General features: G+C 33.9%; 1 protein-coding gene and 1 pseudogene across 1 annotated transcript; both read left to right on the top strand.

Moving 5' to 3' along the window:
- The first annotated feature begins 3,930 nt into the window (after positions 1–3,930).
- LOC123883435 lies at positions 3,931–9,278 on the top strand (annotated as a pseudogene).
- Positions 9,279–12,152: 2,874 nt separating this feature from the next.
- LOC123883438 (transcription factor bHLH162-like) lies at positions 12,153–13,523 on the top strand. Its single transcript, XM_045932242.1, has 3 exons — positions 12,153–12,377; positions 12,612–12,950; positions 13,056–13,523. The coding sequence occupies exons 1-3, from the start codon at positions 12,237–12,239 to the stop codon at positions 13,206–13,208; spliced, it is 633 nt and encodes a 210-aa protein (XP_045788198.1). The 5' UTR covers positions 12,153–12,236; the 3' UTR covers positions 13,209–13,523.
- The last annotated feature ends 5,055 nt before the right edge of the window (positions 13,524–18,578 follow it).

Here is an 18,578-nt window from a genome sequence, read left to right as displayed (position 1 = left end):
ATCCACCAGTGTCAAGACCCGTGCGATGCACCGTGCATGGATTTTTTTTTTCTTTTTTAGTGTCATAATATTAATAGAAATTTTCATCGTTGTTAGTGATGGTTAAACTCCGTCGGAGAATTTGTGGAGCATATAAGGTGAGTTATCTCCTCCAAACCGATTTTTTTCCATATGCATGAGTTATGAATCGTTCCTCTGACCATATGCTTAAGGGGATTAAGATCCTTAACACTTGAATCAATTTATTGTTGGTCAGTTTCAAATAGATTCTACTACACAATTGGATATAGTCTTACCGTGTTTATAATTTGTAAGTCTATGATACTGGTACGAAGTTACCATCGTTGTTATCGATGACTAATCTCCGCCGGAGAATCTATGAGACACACAATATGGGTTCTCTCACCCCAATCGGATTTTTTCAATATGTATGAGTTAGAAATCGAATCCCCGACCACAATCTATTTCTTTTTATTTAAGTGTGTATTAGGTCCAATCTCACTTAGAAAAACACTACTTTTTATTGTGTAAGAAAGGTACTGCATTTTACGTTGGCACGACTGTATTATTATTTGCTATGCTTGATATCTTCTTCTTCCTCATGTCATTTTTTTTACTGAGATGAAAATCAAAACTTGTTAATTTTTTAGGGAGGAAAAATATATTTTACCCTCTTGTTTTTAAGCAAAGATTTAATAGAATTTTAAAAAAAATAAAAATTTAACTTCATTTAATTTTGTTTTGAAGTCCATAAGTTACATTGGGTTTGGTTTGGAATCTGTATGATTTATTACTCTCTTTTTTATTTTCAATTTTCACACCTCTCTCGTCGTTAACCCGGCCGGCATTCGTCTCAAACCCTAAAAAGCTCAAAGGGACGCGACGCCACGCCACGCCACACCGTTCTTCTCTCCTTCAACCTCCGGCGGCTTTTCGCCGCAAACCCCATCAAGTTTGGCCCAAAAAACCTCGTTTTTTCATCTCCTCTACCATCTCTATCTTTTTATCCCAACAAAAGCACTTAAGGAGAGTAGATCGAAAAATGGGCACTCCCATTTAACGAAGTTTTCTCAGCAGCATCATCATTGTTCTATCAAACGACCGTTATATACTTGATACTTTCCCTCTCCTCTGAAAAATACATGTAAGGATCAAACCTTTTTTCCCTTTTCATTCCGTCGAATGTTTTTCATGTATTTTTTGTGTTGTTTTTTATTGCTTCAGCCCTTAGATCTTTCACTTAATGATTTTATTTCATCTAATTAGGCTGTTTATTCTTTATTTTTGGGTGAAATCATTTCTGATTTGAAAGGAAGAATTGTTTTCGTTAGGGTTGATCCTTTGTATGATAACTTGAACATCAAACTGATGATACCAGAATCTGTTCTGTTGTTCCTACCTACTATCAAGTATTTGACTGGTTATGGTGCAAAAGTCATCCTTTCAAGCCATTTGGTATAGAATCTATCTCTATGTATCGATTTCATGTGTTTTTAGTTTCTGGATGTGTCTTATTTTAATCTTTGGATTATGTTCTTGGCATTTGTGGCTTTGATTTGGAGAGGTATATTTTTGTTCTTGTTTCTTATTTTTCAATTGTTTTAGAAAAAGGGAATTTATTAGTGTTGGCACAATGAGTTTTGTTTTAATCATGTCGATCCTGCAAACCCGTGCATATACTTGAGTTATTTTCATTTTTTTGTTGTCCATATACTGAAATCATTCTTATTTCCTACCAAATACTTTTTAAAACTTTTGGTGTCTTTCTCTTCTTAATGTGTCTAATTGTCTAGGCTTCAGTTAATATATTGTTATGTATTCCCTGTCCAAACCTGAATATATGATTTGTGCATGTCTTCTTGATCTTTTTAAGGATTGAATATTCAACAAAATTAATTATAGTAGTAACAGTGAAATCGGTGTCTATGTATTTTTTATTGCTGTCAAGTGTCTGGTTTTGATAGGTTGTGGCGAAAAGTCTTTTTTGGGTTTAATTTGCTGTGATTTAATTCTGTATTTAGATGACTTACTACAACTAAACTCCACATGATACGAGCTCATGACAAATTGTAAACTTACTTTTATATTCTTCTGGCTCTGTTTAGACTTTTTAAGATGATATAATTTTCTTCTGTGTCATGCTTCAATTTAAACAAATTGTCATTGTAAGCTTTCCACTTAAGAAACTAACTTGTTACTAAATACCCAATAATGTTATAAAACAAATAGTGAAAAAAAATCGCCCACAATTACATCTTGAATAAAACAATAAGTAAAGTGTATCTCCCAATCTCCAATGGCCAATCATAATCCTAGGTGTTCTTCTCTTAATTGTCTCTCGCGTTGCAATGCTTGTTCTCATTATACTCCTTGTTTTTTTTTTTTTTTTTTTTTTTTGTTTATATGGTCAGTCATAATCCTAGGTGTTCTTCTCCAAATCTCCAATGGCCAGTCATAATCCTAGGTGGTAGACATGATTGTTCCAGTTTAATGACTGTTTTTGAGTAAAGAGCCTTTGCTTTTAAAAAAATGAATTTAATCCTAAAAAATCCAGAAAAATCATCCAAACGATATTCTAAAGCTCTATCACATGTCTTTGATTTAAGCAAGTGACATGTTAATTTAGAATGTGTGGCTTAACTTGAGTGCCTTGTAGGTTGATGGGAGATTCAGGAGGAGGGATGAATGAGTTGAAGTAGTTGAATGACTTATAAATATAGGGAATGTAGTTCAAGAAGAAAGAAAAACTATCTCATTGAAAATTTTCATATTTTTCTCCTCAAAGGTATCTGTAAAATTAGTTTCAAATCATAAAATATTTATTAAAGAATTTTTTCAATAAGACATAAATTTCAAAGAGATAATTTATCTCTTAATTTTTTCATTTGAGTTACATTAACAAATGATTCAAATTGATCAAAATTATCTGTCTATAATAGTTCTTCCTTAACATATTAATTTATATGGAAGTTGATCAAAATTAAGTGTGAAATTCTAAAGTTTCTAGGTTTATGTCTTTTGAGTTACCGGAGGGAAGTGTATAGTCCTTAAGAATTCTATTTCATACAAATTCATATGTATCTATTTCATATGTATCTATTCCCTTTACCAATTTTAAATTATTTTTTTTCAAGAATAAAAAACTTTTTTTTTAAAAAAAGATTTAATAAAAAGAAACATTTTTTTGTCAAGATTACTCCCTCACCTCCCTTCATCTACCTTGAATCAAACAGGCCATGTTATATGTTTTTTTAAAAACTGAATTTTATTACGGTAAATAAAATGCATAATAAATTATTCTTTTCTATAATATAACAAAATCAATCTCTTTATTATTGAATGTCAATATTTTTTTTAATCTAACAAAAATTTCCTTTAATAATTGTATATGAGTTTTTAATCTAACAAGACCGGCCTCGTTTTCTTGATCTCCTCTACCATAGCTATCTTTCTATCCCAACGAAATCACGTAAGGAGTAGATCGAAACATGGACACTTCCATTTAACGGAGTTTTCCTGGCAGCATCGTCATTGTTTCATCAAAGGACCGCTATATATTTCATACTTTATTTCTCCTCTGAAAATACATGTAAGGATCTCCTTTTTTTCCGTTTTCTTTATGTCGAATGTTTTGCATGTCTTTTTTGTATTGTTTTATTGTTTCAACTCTTAGATCATTCCCTTAATTGATTTTATTCCATCTAATTAGGCTGCTTATTCTTTATTTTTGGGTGAAATCATTTCTGATTTGAAGGGAAAAAGGTTTTTCGTTAGGGTTGATCTAAACGTTCCTTTGGATGATAACTTGTACATCACTGATGATACCAGAATCCGTGTTGCTGTTCCTATTATCAAGTAGTTGACTGGTTATCCTGTAAAAGTCATCCTTTCAAGCATCTGGTATAACATCTATCTCTATGTATCAGTTTCATGTAATCTGTTTGTGTCTTATTTTGATCTTTGAATTAATGAATTATTAGAGTATATTTTTTTATTAGTTTGATTATTATGGTTTTTAGTTTCTGCTTGTGTCTTATTTTTAATCTTTGAATCAATGATTATTATGGTCAATGTAGTCAGGTTCGAGATCCTACGTAGGATCGGTAGGCTGGTTGAGAATCGTAAGATCGGGATCGTAGCTCGATTCGTAAGATCCTACTAAGGGTAAAATTGTAACTTCACATATATACATATACACATAAACACACAAAAAATATAATACATAAACAAAATAAACATAATTAATTAATATTTCATAGAGATCATTCCAAATGTTCATAAGTTCATAACAGAGGGTTGGAAGAAGCATCAGCAGGGTTAAAAAAAAAACAAAATGAAAACCGAGGGGTTTCATGTAAGACAGTGGTTTGAGTGAAAGAGATGGTTGAAAGCAGTGGCGAGTACACCGCCGGGCATGCCTGGCACGTGCCTGGGCTGCCCCTTTTTATTTTTATTTTTATTTTTTTTTATTTTAAATGAAAACAAAAACAGAAAAAGGAAGAGTAGTTTGCTTTCTCTTTCTCGATTCCTCTCTCTCAAAATCGCTGCCTCAGTTCCTCTCTCACCCGCCGGCCGCCGCTCTCAATCCCTCTCTCACTGCTCTCAATCTCTCTCCCTCACCTCGCCGTAACGCCGTTCAATCTTCCGCCGCAGCCGCACCACTGCTCAGCTCACCGCGCCGCACCGCACTCACTCTTTCTCTTCGTCTCGTTTGAGGTAAGCAAACTAACATACTGCAATTAATTTTTAACAACCTAACCTTCTCAATCTAGAATCTTTGTTTGATGATTTGGTGTTGTTTTGAATTTTAAATTTATTAAGCTGTTTTGATTGTTAAGTGATTATATAAATAAGCTGTTTTGGTTATATAAATAAGTAGTTTTGGTTGGTTTTGCAATAGTGTTTTTGTTCTAAAATAGTGAGAATGAAGGGTTTTTGTTCTAAATTCATAGTGTTTGTTCTGCAATAGAGTTCTAAATTCATCTTGTTCTGCAATAGTGTTTGTTCTGCAATAGAGTTCTAAATTCATCAATTCATCTTGTTCTGCAATAGTGTTTGTTCTGCAATAGTGTCTATCACCAAGTTCTAAATTCACCTTGGTAATATCAAGTATTTTTGTTCTAAATTTACTAACCTAAATAGTGAGAATTGTCTTTTTGTATTCAGTTAGTGAAAATATTTTGCCTTCACCGCAAAGAAGTCTCGGAAAGGGAATTTGCCTCCTAGTTTTATGTAGTACACTATTGATATGTTATATTTCATCCCCTTATTTGACTCATATTTTGCTGGTTTAAATATTATTGTATCCAGAAATTTGGTTGATAAAATTCCCTCCAAAATTTGGCTTAAATGCAGTTTTGCCCCCTGTTTTGATTACAACTATATCCTCCAAACCCTTTCTCTTCTTTCGCGCTTTCTTCTCAGTTCTCTCCTCTTCGTCCGGCTCTCTCTCTTAAACGCGAACGCGCGGCGCTCCTCTCCCTCCAATACCGGTCAACGGCGAGTCTCCGGCCACTTTTCTCCACCTCCGCGACGGTTCTCTGTTTTTGGAATGGTAAGGCAATTTAGGCAAGCTTTCTCATTCCTCTCTCACACTCTCTATTCAACATCACATTGTTGATTGTTGATTTTAAATGGATGAGTTTGTTCTTGAAAATATTGTGAAGCAATTTGAATTTATTTTTATGAATGATTTTGATTTTTTTTTTTAATTTTATTTTAGTGTGAGATTGTGATTTTAGCATGAGATTGTAAGTGTGAGTTTTGTTGATTTTAGTGTGAGACTGTGAGTTTTAGTGTTTACTGATTGTTTTTGTTGATTTTAGTGAGTGTGAGAGTTGAGACTATGAGTTTAGTGCTTGTTCTTAGTGTGAGTTTTGTGCTTCTTGTTGGTTGCTTGTATTCATTGTTTTTTTCGTTGATTTAGGTGAGTTAGTTATGTATCAAATTCAAATCTTAGTGTTTTTGTTTTGTATTGGGTCAGTAAGGGCTTGTGTGTTTCCGACGTGTATGTTTTGAGTTTGTGGGGATAGTTGTAGCTCTTGGTTTCCTTTGGCTGCTATATGCCTCTGTTAGTAGAATGTCTATTGTATTTTGTGACCAACAAAGGCATTGTTTGTACTTTGTGTTGTGTTGTTGATATATATTTTTGTTGTTAAAAAGAAAAAAGATGTGAGTTTTGTTGATTTCAGGTGCGTTTTGTGCCTGTTCTTATTCATTGTCATTGTTTTTGTTTCTTGCTGAATATGGATTTGGTTGATTGATTGTCAATTTGTCGTTGATTGATTGTTCTTAATTTTGCGGCCCAGCTGAGTTTTTTTTTTTCTTTCCTGATTCTGCCATTGATTGTCTCAGTCACTGAACCTCTCCTCAACTTCTTTCAACTCTGTGTAATGGCTTTCACCAGTTAATTGCATACCATGGAACAAACTTGTGCTGCTTGTGCCATGGAATGGAGCATCCAACTTGAGAAGGGCCTCCGTTCTGGTAAACCAGGTCACTGCCAATTCTTTCATATTTCTTCTTTGTTATTTCTTCTTCATTTCTCATGGATCTTCACCAAGTCTCATTTTTTCTTATCAGGTGTACCTGTCAAAGCCATATTGCAAATGGGCCCCTACCTTCAGCGTTGGAGTAGAGAGCTCGAGTGTGGTATTGTTTCTAATGCCATGTTTGATCTTGTTCCAGGTGAAGATCAACTATTTGCTAATACCATCCTCTTACGCCTTGCTGATGCCTTTAGGGGAGGCAACACACAAATCAGGCTTTCTGTTGTCAGAGTTTTCTTAATTGAGCGAAAGCACCGCGATAACAGGAAACACAACCAGTGTAAAGGGTTGCTGTCAATGGGCAGAGTAGCTAACCACGTCGAGTTGTTGAAGCGGGTGAAATCTGTTTTCAACAGTGGAGGAGATTCAGAGTCTAATGCATTGGCTCTTGTTCTGTTTGGTTGTTGGGCTGACTTTGCCAATGCCAATGCTCAGATACGATACTTGATACTTTCCAGTCTTGTTTCTCCTCATGATAATCAGGTAAGATCAGTGTCTTGTAGTGTTGCTCTTGTTCTAGATGTGTGAATCATTCTTCCTATTTTTATTTGATGTTCAAGGTCATTACTCATTACTGGAGTGGATTGATGATTATTGAATATTGTGTTGTATTTTTCATTTGAGAACTCTTCCATGTTTTGCCAAACTTCTGTGTAGGCACTATGTTTTGATTAATTATGTGCATCAATGTATCATATATTGCATTCGATTTTTACAGGTAAGAGCGTCACTGTTTGCTGCTGGTTGCTTTTGTGAGATATCAGTTGATTTTGCATGTATTACATTGGAGATGCTGTTTAATATGATGAATTCACCTGCAGTATCATTGCCGATAAAGTTGGCTGCAGCACAAGTTTTTGCAAAATTCAAGTGCTCATATTCAGTTGCAAAGAAAGCATATAAGGTTGTTGTTGTTGCCCAGTTTTAATGCTTTTACAAATGCATTTTCTGTTTATAGTTTTAACATTCTTTTCTTATTAGGATGTTATTATTACTATGATGTAAAGTAGATGAAGGTTGTGACTAGAAAGAAATGGAGAAGAAATTACCTAGAACACTTTTTAGGTGATATAAATATTAAACATAATTCTTGACACTGCACAGACTTAACCATATAACAAAGTTCAAAGAAGTTTCCTCTAGTCATAATTTAATATCATCTAGTTCAGTCTAACCAGCCCGGTAGTTGGTGGATGATGAAACTATATTTTTTCTGTTGCTGCTTTCATTATCAATGAACAATTTGGTTGAACAGTAGTTTAAATGTTAGAAAAGAAAAAAAACTCAGTTATTCTTTTAGTAATTCTCTGTGCTGATGATTTTAAACTATTTTTGCTCCAAATGGACTCCTGTGTATGTGTGCCGCAGGACTGGTGTTCAAATTCAATATTGGTCTAAAATAGCATAACAACAGTAGTTTTGTACAATAACAGCAAAAAATTTTAACTGTTTTTTTTCTTAGAGCTGTCACATATTTCAGTTTTCTTATCAGATGATTTATTTGACGCAGATAGGTCTAGAGCTGATATCAAATTCTTCAAATGAAGATATTCTTGTTATCATGCTATTCTCACTTTCAAAGTTGGCATCCGTTTGTACACTTCTTACCTCCAATCATGTAAGTGCTTTTTTTAATATACTATGATTTAGGCTTCCTCTTTGGAAAGGCATAATGAAATGGTTAAGGGTCTGCCCAATGCTCTATGCCAACTTTTCATGTGCATGTTTGACAGATTGTGTGAATATTTGCCTAAATTTTCCATCTCCAACTGCCCCATTTTGCTTTTTTTTTTTGAAGTTGTAAATAATATATGAAGTTTGTGAAACTCACTGCTAGAGTTCTACTTCAACAAATCGGGCGGCTAAGCAAGCTTAGATTTTATTTAAGATTTTGGTGGGGAAAAGGTGGAAGGACTAAGAGAGGGAAACCACTCACATTATTTGAGAGTTTTTTCGGAGGTGAATGGAAGGTAATACTTGTGTGTAAAATTTATTATAAAGAGAGGAAAAAAATCTTGAAATTTATTCAAAGCCCTCCAAAATTCTTCAAACTCCTTCTCGAATACATCTTTGAGTTCCTCCATATTGGAAGTTGGGGACTACTTTACATTCCTCTTCCTTTCCTCCGCCCTTTAGCTTAAAAGCACTCCCTATCCCTCTTTATAAACTCCCAAAACAATGGCTTATGTGATTAAACGAATCACCATACAGCTAGCTTGTGCTGTTGTGCATGCATGTATGTTTTATTCAATTCGATGTAATACACGTTTCAGTGCTTTCTGTTATAATCATTTTCTAATTGCTTGGATTCAGGTGGACTTCCTTGTTTCATTTTTGGAACGACAATTAACTTCACATGTACATGAAACGGCCTTAAGATGCATACATTTTTTATTCAGAAACAACCCAGCTCTAAAACTTTACTGCAATACGTCTTTTGAAGTCCCAGATGGACAAGCCCTCTCGCCATCTGAATATGAAGCTTGGAAAGGTGATTGGACAGATGATGAAATGGTTGAACAAGTTATTATCGGACTCTGAAGTGCTTAATGTATAATGTAAATTACTTATAGATGCTTGGCATTGTTGAATGTTGATGTAAAGCTTTATTTACATAATTTTTGTTTATGCACTGGTTCATACCTTGTATGCACCGGTTCATGATTTCTGCAAATCATGCACCGATTCAACTCGTATGCATATACCGGTTCAAAGACCAGTTTCTAGAAAGAAACAAGTTTGATGTACTTTTTGTAAAAAAACCTTTTTGAAAAATATTTAGCTAAACTTTTGCCTACTTCAAATCACATTACTTTGAACCTATACTTTTTGACATCATTCCAAACAATAGATGCATTCACAAATGATCATTTCCACTTGTTCATGTGGTTGGACCTACAAAATGCAAAACAAGAGAAATGTAGTAAAATAGTTTCAATAACTTGAACAATAAGCAAATATTATTAAATAAAATAACTACTAAAACTATGCATATTTTAGAGGTATCACATAATTTGTTTTGTAACCAAAAACATATATAATTTGTTTTTCCTGTGGTATACAATTTCTGCAGCATTGAAGCATACTACTCTGTTGTTGACGAGTGATTTAACTATTATCCTTCCTATATATATAAAAGATAATTTACACATGGATAGGAAAAATCACACATTCATATTAATTTCGTTTTGAAAAAAGTAGCATAGGAGGGTTTTTACCTAAAAACTGAAATGTAAGACCTTTTTATTAGGTAATTTTGTAAAATATTTAGAGACCTAAAACGATTATTTTGTTGGTCTTGGACAGGCCCTACAAAAAAGAGGCCTAATTTTTATGCAAAATAATTGATGCTTCCCCTGTTAACAACTTGATCAACTTTTTTTTCTTTGGAAAAAACGTATGTTTCATTATGCTGTATACAAAGTTTGTTAGCCCTAAATTAACAACTTTGTATGAAAGTATGATCTAAGATATTTTCTCTTCCCACTTTCCGTGAATCTTTTATACCACTTAATATTCCAATTTTGCCCTTGCAGAAAAATTTGGTTCGCAGAAACCGAATTTTTACTAGTGCAAATTTAGAGTAAATTTCGGTTTTTAGAAACCGAAATTTGTTTTCAAGGCAAAAAAAAAACTTAGATTTCTACGAACCGAAGTTTTTTCAAGAGCAAAATTGGAAATTCAGGGGATAAAAGATTCACGGGGCGGAGAGAAAACATCATCTAAAGCTAACATGCATTGTCTTAGCTACTTTTGTTTTATTTTAAGTTTGGGTCCTACCAAAAATCAAATAAAATAAATTTTGGGTTGGCTTCGTACGTAAACCCAAAAAGAGGGATTGCAATTTCGCGGAAAAGGGAAGGAATCGTGGATGAAATAAGTTTTTTTTCTTTCTTTTTGACAATATTCATCAAGTTAGTAGTAAGAGAAAGCAAATGCAACGAATGTTTTTCTTCTTTTGATAATAAATGCAACAAATGTTGTATAGACTATAGTGACTAGAATTGAATTATTTGATTGAAACATAGTAGGAAGGAAGAAAGAAAGAAATTGTGCAACGTGAACGATTTGGTTAGTCTTCGTGTCGTATTTTTTTTTTTTAAAGTCTTTGTCGTGTCTTTAGTTAACATAGTATAGTACTATGTAACCGAATCTAGTAAAATAATTGGTCATTTAGGAACTATATACCCCCAAAATTAAATGTGGAAAAGGTAACACCGCAATTGGAACAGTAAAATTACTTGAAATAAGTCAATTTAATGGCTAATGGGAATGGATTAATGGACAGATATAATTTGCCACGTTTTTATACTATTCTACTGTCTCTCCCCGAAGCTTCATATATAGTTACAAAGAAAGCATGATGTAATGTGTGAAGTGTGATAATTTATTAACCATCACTATCATGATTATTCAGCATGGTCACAATGTATACAAGACCATATTCAAAAAAATATAACGGTTATCGCTAAAGAAATACCATGTTCAATACTTGGCATTTCACTCTGCAGATGCGCTTAAACTTTAGGGTCAGTTTGGTATGAAAAAAGTAAGAGGAAAGAAAATTACAAAAACTGATGAATGAATTTGGACTAACTTAAAATCCACGTTAAAAAATGCCTTGTTTTTGAAAAAAAAAAACTCTCTTTTGAAGTCCCTCTATACATTTTTTTCCCTTCTTTTAATATAAAATTATTGGGCCGTGGGGGGAGCCTCACCAGATTGAATCGGCATATTGAGCATTGAACAACATTACAAGTGACATTGCGTCAAAAAAAAAAAACATTATAAGTGACACACCATATCTTCACCAAAAACCTTAAGACATTGAGTTCATGGGTCCTCTCACTTATAAAGTACTCAACCTCAACTTTTCCAACCAATGTGACATTTTTTTCTCACACTTGATAGATCTCAACAAAAATAAGTGGTTTTTTTTTTTTTTTTACATAAATCAAGTTTTTTCTTGTGTATTTTGTGATTTCGTCGTCTGAGTTCGGCGTTATATTATGTTGTTCGTCATCTTTTGCAGTGTTATTTGAGTTTTTGTATTATTGAGGTGTTAGTTTAATTCGTATTAAAAGAACGGCCTGAGTTAATTACAGATTTAATCAATGATTTGAATGTCAATATTGCAAATCCAGAAACTTGAATATTTCAGTCACTTTAATTTTATTATAATTATATGTAATAAGCCATAATTTAAACAAAACAAACAGGTTGACAATGAACTTGGTAGGAAGAACTACGGTTTAATCCTCACAATTACATCGATAGGTGCTTGAACCACTTGATATCAGAACTGGTATCAAACCAGATTCAACATGTGGAAGAGCATGAGATACAGAACAACACGACACGTAAGGTGCATAAAAGCACACGTGTGTTTGAATTTTCCATTTCGACGGTTTCAAATACTCCATGTTCCTTTCATAATAATATGACGTCTCTAAAATGACGATTTTATTTTCTCCTTTGCTTTCACCCAAAATTAATTAACTATAGTCCTTTAATTTCATCATTATTCACTCCCATAATAACACTCAACTACTTTAATTCCTTCCTTTCCTATATATACAAACACTAAAACTTCACAAATATTTCATCCCATTCTTCTAAACTTGCTTCATCTTAGAAGTTAATTAAAAAAGGAAACAAAGATTAGTTGATTAATAATATATTTATATAATGGATCAAGTGAGAGGAAGTAATAAACCTTCTAGCTCTACAACCAAAGTTGAAAGAAGACTGGTTGAGAAAAACAGAAGAAATCAGATGAAGATCCTTCACTCCAAACTCAACTCTCTTCTCCCTAACTATAATCCCAAGGTATTAATCTCTCTCACTTTTCTAGTTGTAAAAATAAGATACACTAAGTTAGTTACACTAGTTAGTTAGTTAATTATACTAAATACCGATCCCTTTAATCTTTATTACAAGAAAAAGTTTACTTCTTAGGTTCATAAAATGTTTGATGTATCAAATTATCAGATACATCAGAGTAGTTAGTTAATTATGTGTTGATTAGTTAGTTACACCAGTTAATTGATTATTATAATGTAGGAATTGGCGTTACCGTTACCGGACCAAGTAGACGAGGCGATAAACTACATAAAGAGTTTAGAGGCAAATGTGAATATGGCTAAGGAGAAAAAAGAGAGATTATTAGAGGGAAAGAAGAAAAGATCACGCAAATATTTTTCGGATCTACCAAAATTGTCACGTTTTGAAATTCACGAAATTGGTTCTTCTCTACAAATCATTCTCACTTGCGGGTTAGATAACCAGTTCATTTTCTATGAAATCATTCGCGTGTTACATGAAGAGAATATAGACGTTAGAAGTATCAATTCCTCGACTGTTGGAGACAATTCACTCATTCATGTCGACGTGCATGCTGAGGTATATATATATATATATACTTATATTTATTTTGAGAGTTAACTAATTATAGTAGTTTAATTTTATAAAATTTAATTAGTACTAATATATACTATATTTATGCAGATTCCTCAATCTTGTGTTCAATTTGGAGCAACAAAAGTGAGTGAGAGATTGAAAAGGTTTGTGAATGGATCCTGCAGTGATGTGAAAATGCAGCCTGATGAGTTGTGGGATTTTGAAATTGGAACTGATTTGTGGGGTTTAATTTCTAGTTAGATCAATATTAATAGGGTTTTCCACCAGAGAAAGAAAATAAATTAGCTTATTAATAATATTTATTTACCAGATTCACAGAAGAATTATGGTGATAATGTTTCTCTTGTGCTCAAGTTTAATTATTTTGTGAAAGGGTTTGATATTCAAAGCTATAAACATTATCTTGCATATATATAATATGGGTATGCTAAACAGTGCCCCGGGCACTTGTTAAGCATACTTAAAAAGGAAATAAAAAATAAAATTTATATTGAAAAGACAACTTTTTGTACTTTTGAGACATTGAATGCACACATTTCGAGACATAATTTCTATTTTAACATGCTTAACCAGTGCCCGGGGGCAGTTTCCATATAATATAACTGCTTAATTTTTTGGATTTTGTTAAAACTTAATAAATATTAATTACCATAACTAGCAAATTTTGTAAGAGTATATATAAACTGACAGGCTGAGACTATATATAATCAATGTCTTAATTTTTTATAGATTGACTTGACCGCTATGACTTTTGTTGGTTATTATTTCCACATGATCAGAGAAATAGGCCGTCTTACCTATTAATAGAAATTTTGCATGAAAATATCTTGTAGTACAATTTTAAGAAAAATATCTAGGTGTACTTTTTATTGTGTGTGAATCAATCTTCTCAAACTTAAATTTCACACGACATTATGTGGTCAATTCTAATATGGATTATCTTCGTAAGTGGTTGTTGGAACAAATTTGAGATTTGTGTAGAAAATTTAGTTGGAATTTTGAGGGACAATACACTTTGTTAGTGTTTATAAGAAGGAAACTAACCATATCGGGTGTGCTAGAGTACCCAGTTTTTTAAACGAGAGAGACCGCACACTTTTTACCATCACGAATGGGTTGTCGCCGACATGTCAGTCGGGCCGTGCTTTTGCTTGGGTAATGTATTGATTTTTTAGTACCTGAAATTATTTAGTGTGTGGTTAGTGAGTCATTAATTCACACATTAATTTTAATGTGTGTTGACTCAGTACTTATCCATTTAAATTCAAATTGATCCGGTGTTTTCCTATATCTAATCAGTTCTGCTACAGATTTTCGTCAAATTGAAATCTCTCTCTCTCTCCCTCTCTCCCTCCCTCCCTCCCTCCCTCCCTCTCTCTCTCTCTCTCTCTCTCTCTCTCTCCCTCTCTCTCTCTCTCTCTCTGCTTCATCCAAATTTCCTTTCTTTTGTTTTTATTTTTCGAGTTCCCGTAGTTTGCCATATACGACTGGTATTCATACCATATTAGAGTGGCCATAATAGGCATAAATTGTGTAATTTTTTACCGATTTTCTGTAGGACAGTTAGTGGCGGAGCCAAAAAAAATTTATAAAGCCCGGATAAAATCTCAATTTTAAACACAAATTTCAGTTATGCACTAAAAATCTCAATTTTGAAAAAAAAAAGTTTTGCCCAAAAATTAACCCATAAAAATCTCAATTTTACCGAAAATAACCCCTAAAATACCAAAAATATTTAACGGAGCCCGGGCCGGGCTATAGATCCACCCCTAAGTACTGTAGTAAAAATTGTACTAATTGAACTGAGTTGTTTTATCCTATGGACGTCGTAGTTGATCGTGTATGTAACACCCAAACCCATTATTTATATATTTCTACCTTTAGTAAAATCTTTTTCAAAATACGCGGCGGAAAATCAAAGTTTGTTATTATAAAAGTCATGGTTCGAGCATTACACTCTTCAATCAAAATAATACTAAGGTAATTAATTAGTAAAAACAGTGTTTATACAAAATAATCCTCTTTATCAAAATGTATAGTTTTACAAATAAATACAAGAATGTCATAAAGACTCTATACCCTAAGTACACCCTTTTTCCTGTGTCACAATCAGAGCGGAGTTTCACCGACGACTCGACATCGAATACCACAAAACCTGTGAATCTGGACCCCCAACGGTCCAGCACATAACATATAAAAGAGAGTTAGACAACATACTCAAAATATACAAGTGTAAGTAAATGGTACTTAAACACTTCTTCATAAAACATGCATAATCATACATTATACACATACATCATCATCTATCATTCAATTATAAGTTCTAGATCATTATAATCAAACATCGCTTCAACGAATAGAAATAAGCACACTTAGCAAAATATGTGTCACTTAACAATTATCACATAAATGCAAACATATGTGTCACATATCACATATCAAATAATGTACACATATCCTAATGCAATCTAATGCCACAATCTTCATGCTATGTCCCCTAGACATATCTAATGCATGTGGTACCATCGTCTTTATTAGAGTATTTCACCTCTAATATCCTTCTTTATCGGATAAATATAATTCGATATCCTTCTTTATTGGAATATCCAATATCCCTAATATAATTCATGAATGCATGTATGTTTTCATGAATATTCTCACATCAACAATCACATTTAGCATTAAGCTCGTCATTTATAAATGTGGAACATTATCCAACATTTCGTCTTTATTAAGATAACACTATACCTTAATATACGTCTTTATCGAATAACATAATTCGATATCCTTCTTTATTAGAATCACATAATCCTAATATCCTTCTTTATCAAGTTGATTAACACCTTAATATACTTCTTTGATATTTAAACAAACATCATCAACAATCATCAACACATACAATACATTTACTCACATTTTTAACACAATACTAATAATATAAGTAAATTGTATTAAGCATGCATTTTATCATAAAACAAACTCCGGAATCGGAATCTACGCGAAAAACTGGGTAAAATACATAATATAACATATTAGAACCCTTAAAGCCATTCAAATTTCAAAACAGCAAAGTGCTGTGCTGTCACGGTGGCTGAGCGAGGGCTTAGCGAGCCGTAGCGAACCTGCCCTGTTCGCTGAGCGAAGGCTTAGCGAGCCGTAGCGAACCACACCAGTGGAACTCATGCTCGTGGCGAGCTGTAGCGAGCCGTAGCGAACAGCTCCTCCCAGAAATGCTCAAAACATGCGATTTCCACCCAAATTCACCCAAAAATCCCATTTTTCATGTTATAAACCCCAAATGAGTTTGTATTCAAGTGCAACAAACATATCTAAACACAAAAGGATGGTTCATTTCACCGATCTACCATTTTTACTACGAAAAAGTAGAGATTTAACACTTTTACTCAAAACTCTCAAGAACACAAAGTTCTTGAGTTTAATCATTCATAAACTTTGTTTTTAACCATTAAATTCGTTCATACATCATGTTAAAAGCATATTAAGCATGTTATGAACCTTAGAATCGATTTCCATTAAGAAAATCCATCCAAAACTAAAACGAAAATGGGGTGGAGGAAGTTCGGGTGAGGAGAAATCGACATTCTCCTCTTCCTCGAGTCACCCACGAATGTGAAATCTACTCTCTTACCTTGGATCGACGAACTCACGAAGATTGCTCCTCGAATCCCTTCTCCAAGCTCTTGCCCTAGCTCTCCTCTTGCTCTCCCTTCTCTCTTCACTCTCACAAGAACATGAGAAAATGAAATGTTCTCTCTCCCTCTTAGGCTATATGGCGCCCCCTCACAAGTCCACAAGGCCCATGGGGCCTCAAGTCCAATAACTTGACTCAACTCGCGTTAACTCTCACTAACTCGCGCGTTAACTAAAACTCTCGAAAAATAACTTAAAGTTACTATCTTACTTAAAACCACATCACCAAATAATTAAACACTTAAATAGTGAATAATAAATTTGGGTCGTTACAGTGTACCTCACTACAAGAAAACACCAATTTTTTGGGGGCCAAAAACCCTCTATAAGTGGCAAAAAGCGCCAGAAATTGAGCATTTACTGGCGGCTAGCTGGCGGCTTCAAAACGCCAAGAAATGAGGCGTTGGTAAGCGTAGTGGCGGTCAGAACCGTCAATAAATGGCGTGGCGAAAATTACCGGCGGCCTAGACCGTCACAAGCCAATCATGGTCTTTTCAACCTGCAGAAGCCTTATTGTCGGCCTAAGCCGCCACAAACTACATATATATATATTTTTTTAAAAAAATAGTATAACTTCATAGATTTACATATCTAACTGGTTTCTTTATGAGTTTATTTGTTTTTTCCGGATCTAGCAAGCTTCATGAATGGGTTTGTTTATTTATTTTCTTCCAGATCTAGCAAGTAACAATGCCTACAATATTCGCACATCTAACAAAAAGAAGATTTTATTTTTAAGTTTTACCGTGAATCCTTTTTGTTGGGAGAAAGATACAAACATGAGCTATCCAAAAACAAACAACAATACCATACCTCTGATGCCAGTGGCGGAGCCAGGATTATATTGGATCCTGGGCACAATTTTAACCACAATATTTTTTTGGCTAGCATGAGTCAAATAAGAAAAAACCAGCAAAACATAAAAAACCAGCAAAACATGAGTCAATACCTACAATTACAACTTTCTTTTTGCACACAACACCTAAAACAATTCTGCACATGAACAAACAGACACTGCCCAGATTGTTAGTTAGCTAAATCTACAACTTTTGGGATAACCAATTCGTTAATGTCTTCTTTTTTTGCAACCGCAAAGGAAGAAGCTTTATTAAAATTTGGCATAAGGAATGCCTTGTCTGTACAAACCCAAACAAATACAGAATAACCAATCTCTATAACAAAGGAAACCGAAATAAAGAAACACACCAAAACAGCTAGGCAAACAAGGCTTCAGAATTACAAGAACCCCTATGCTACTTTTAAGATCCAATCAGTAAAATAGAAGATCATTGTGGGAAGAACATTTTGGCTAAATACACAAAATAACAAAACACTACCCAGATAATTATTAAGCTAAATTTCCAAACTTTGGGGCAACCCATTTAGACGAATCAACAGAATAATAATTGGGAATACCAATTTCTAAGTATTTTATGCAATTTCTCAGTTTTAGGGTTGCTTACTTTACCTGCCTGGGCTGCGAGAGAGAGTGAGAGGATGAGAGTGGTGCGGCGGATTTGAGAGCAGCCTAAGATTGAGCAGCTAAGAGTGGGAGCCTTAGATTAGATCGGTTGGGCGGTGGACGGCGGGCGATGGCTAGAGAAAGAGAACGAGAGAGATGAACAAGACAGAGACAGAGACGAGAGAGAGAGAAACAAAAACGAAAACGCGTGTCCAGCTTCTTTCTTTTTCTTTTGTTTCTTTTATTAAATTACAAAAAAAAAAAAATTGGGGGTGGGGCAGCCCGGGCACGTGCCAGGGCATGCGGGCGGCATCTCCGCCACTGAGAGAGAAGACAAAACAGTTTTTATTTTATTTTTAAGAAAAAAGTATCATTATTTATGTGCTGTCAAAGTGTGATTGGATGTGCCTAAATTTCATGTGTTGGGTATGTTTATT

Source organism: Trifolium pratense, linkage group LG5 (assembly GCF_020283565.1).
Source record: "Trifolium pratense cultivar HEN17-A07 linkage group LG5, ARS_RC_1.1, whole genome shotgun sequence".
Taxonomy (NCBI): Eukaryota; Viridiplantae; Streptophyta; class Magnoliopsida; order Fabales; family Fabaceae; genus Trifolium; species Trifolium pratense.
This window is presented reverse-complemented; position numbering and strand designations above follow the sequence as displayed.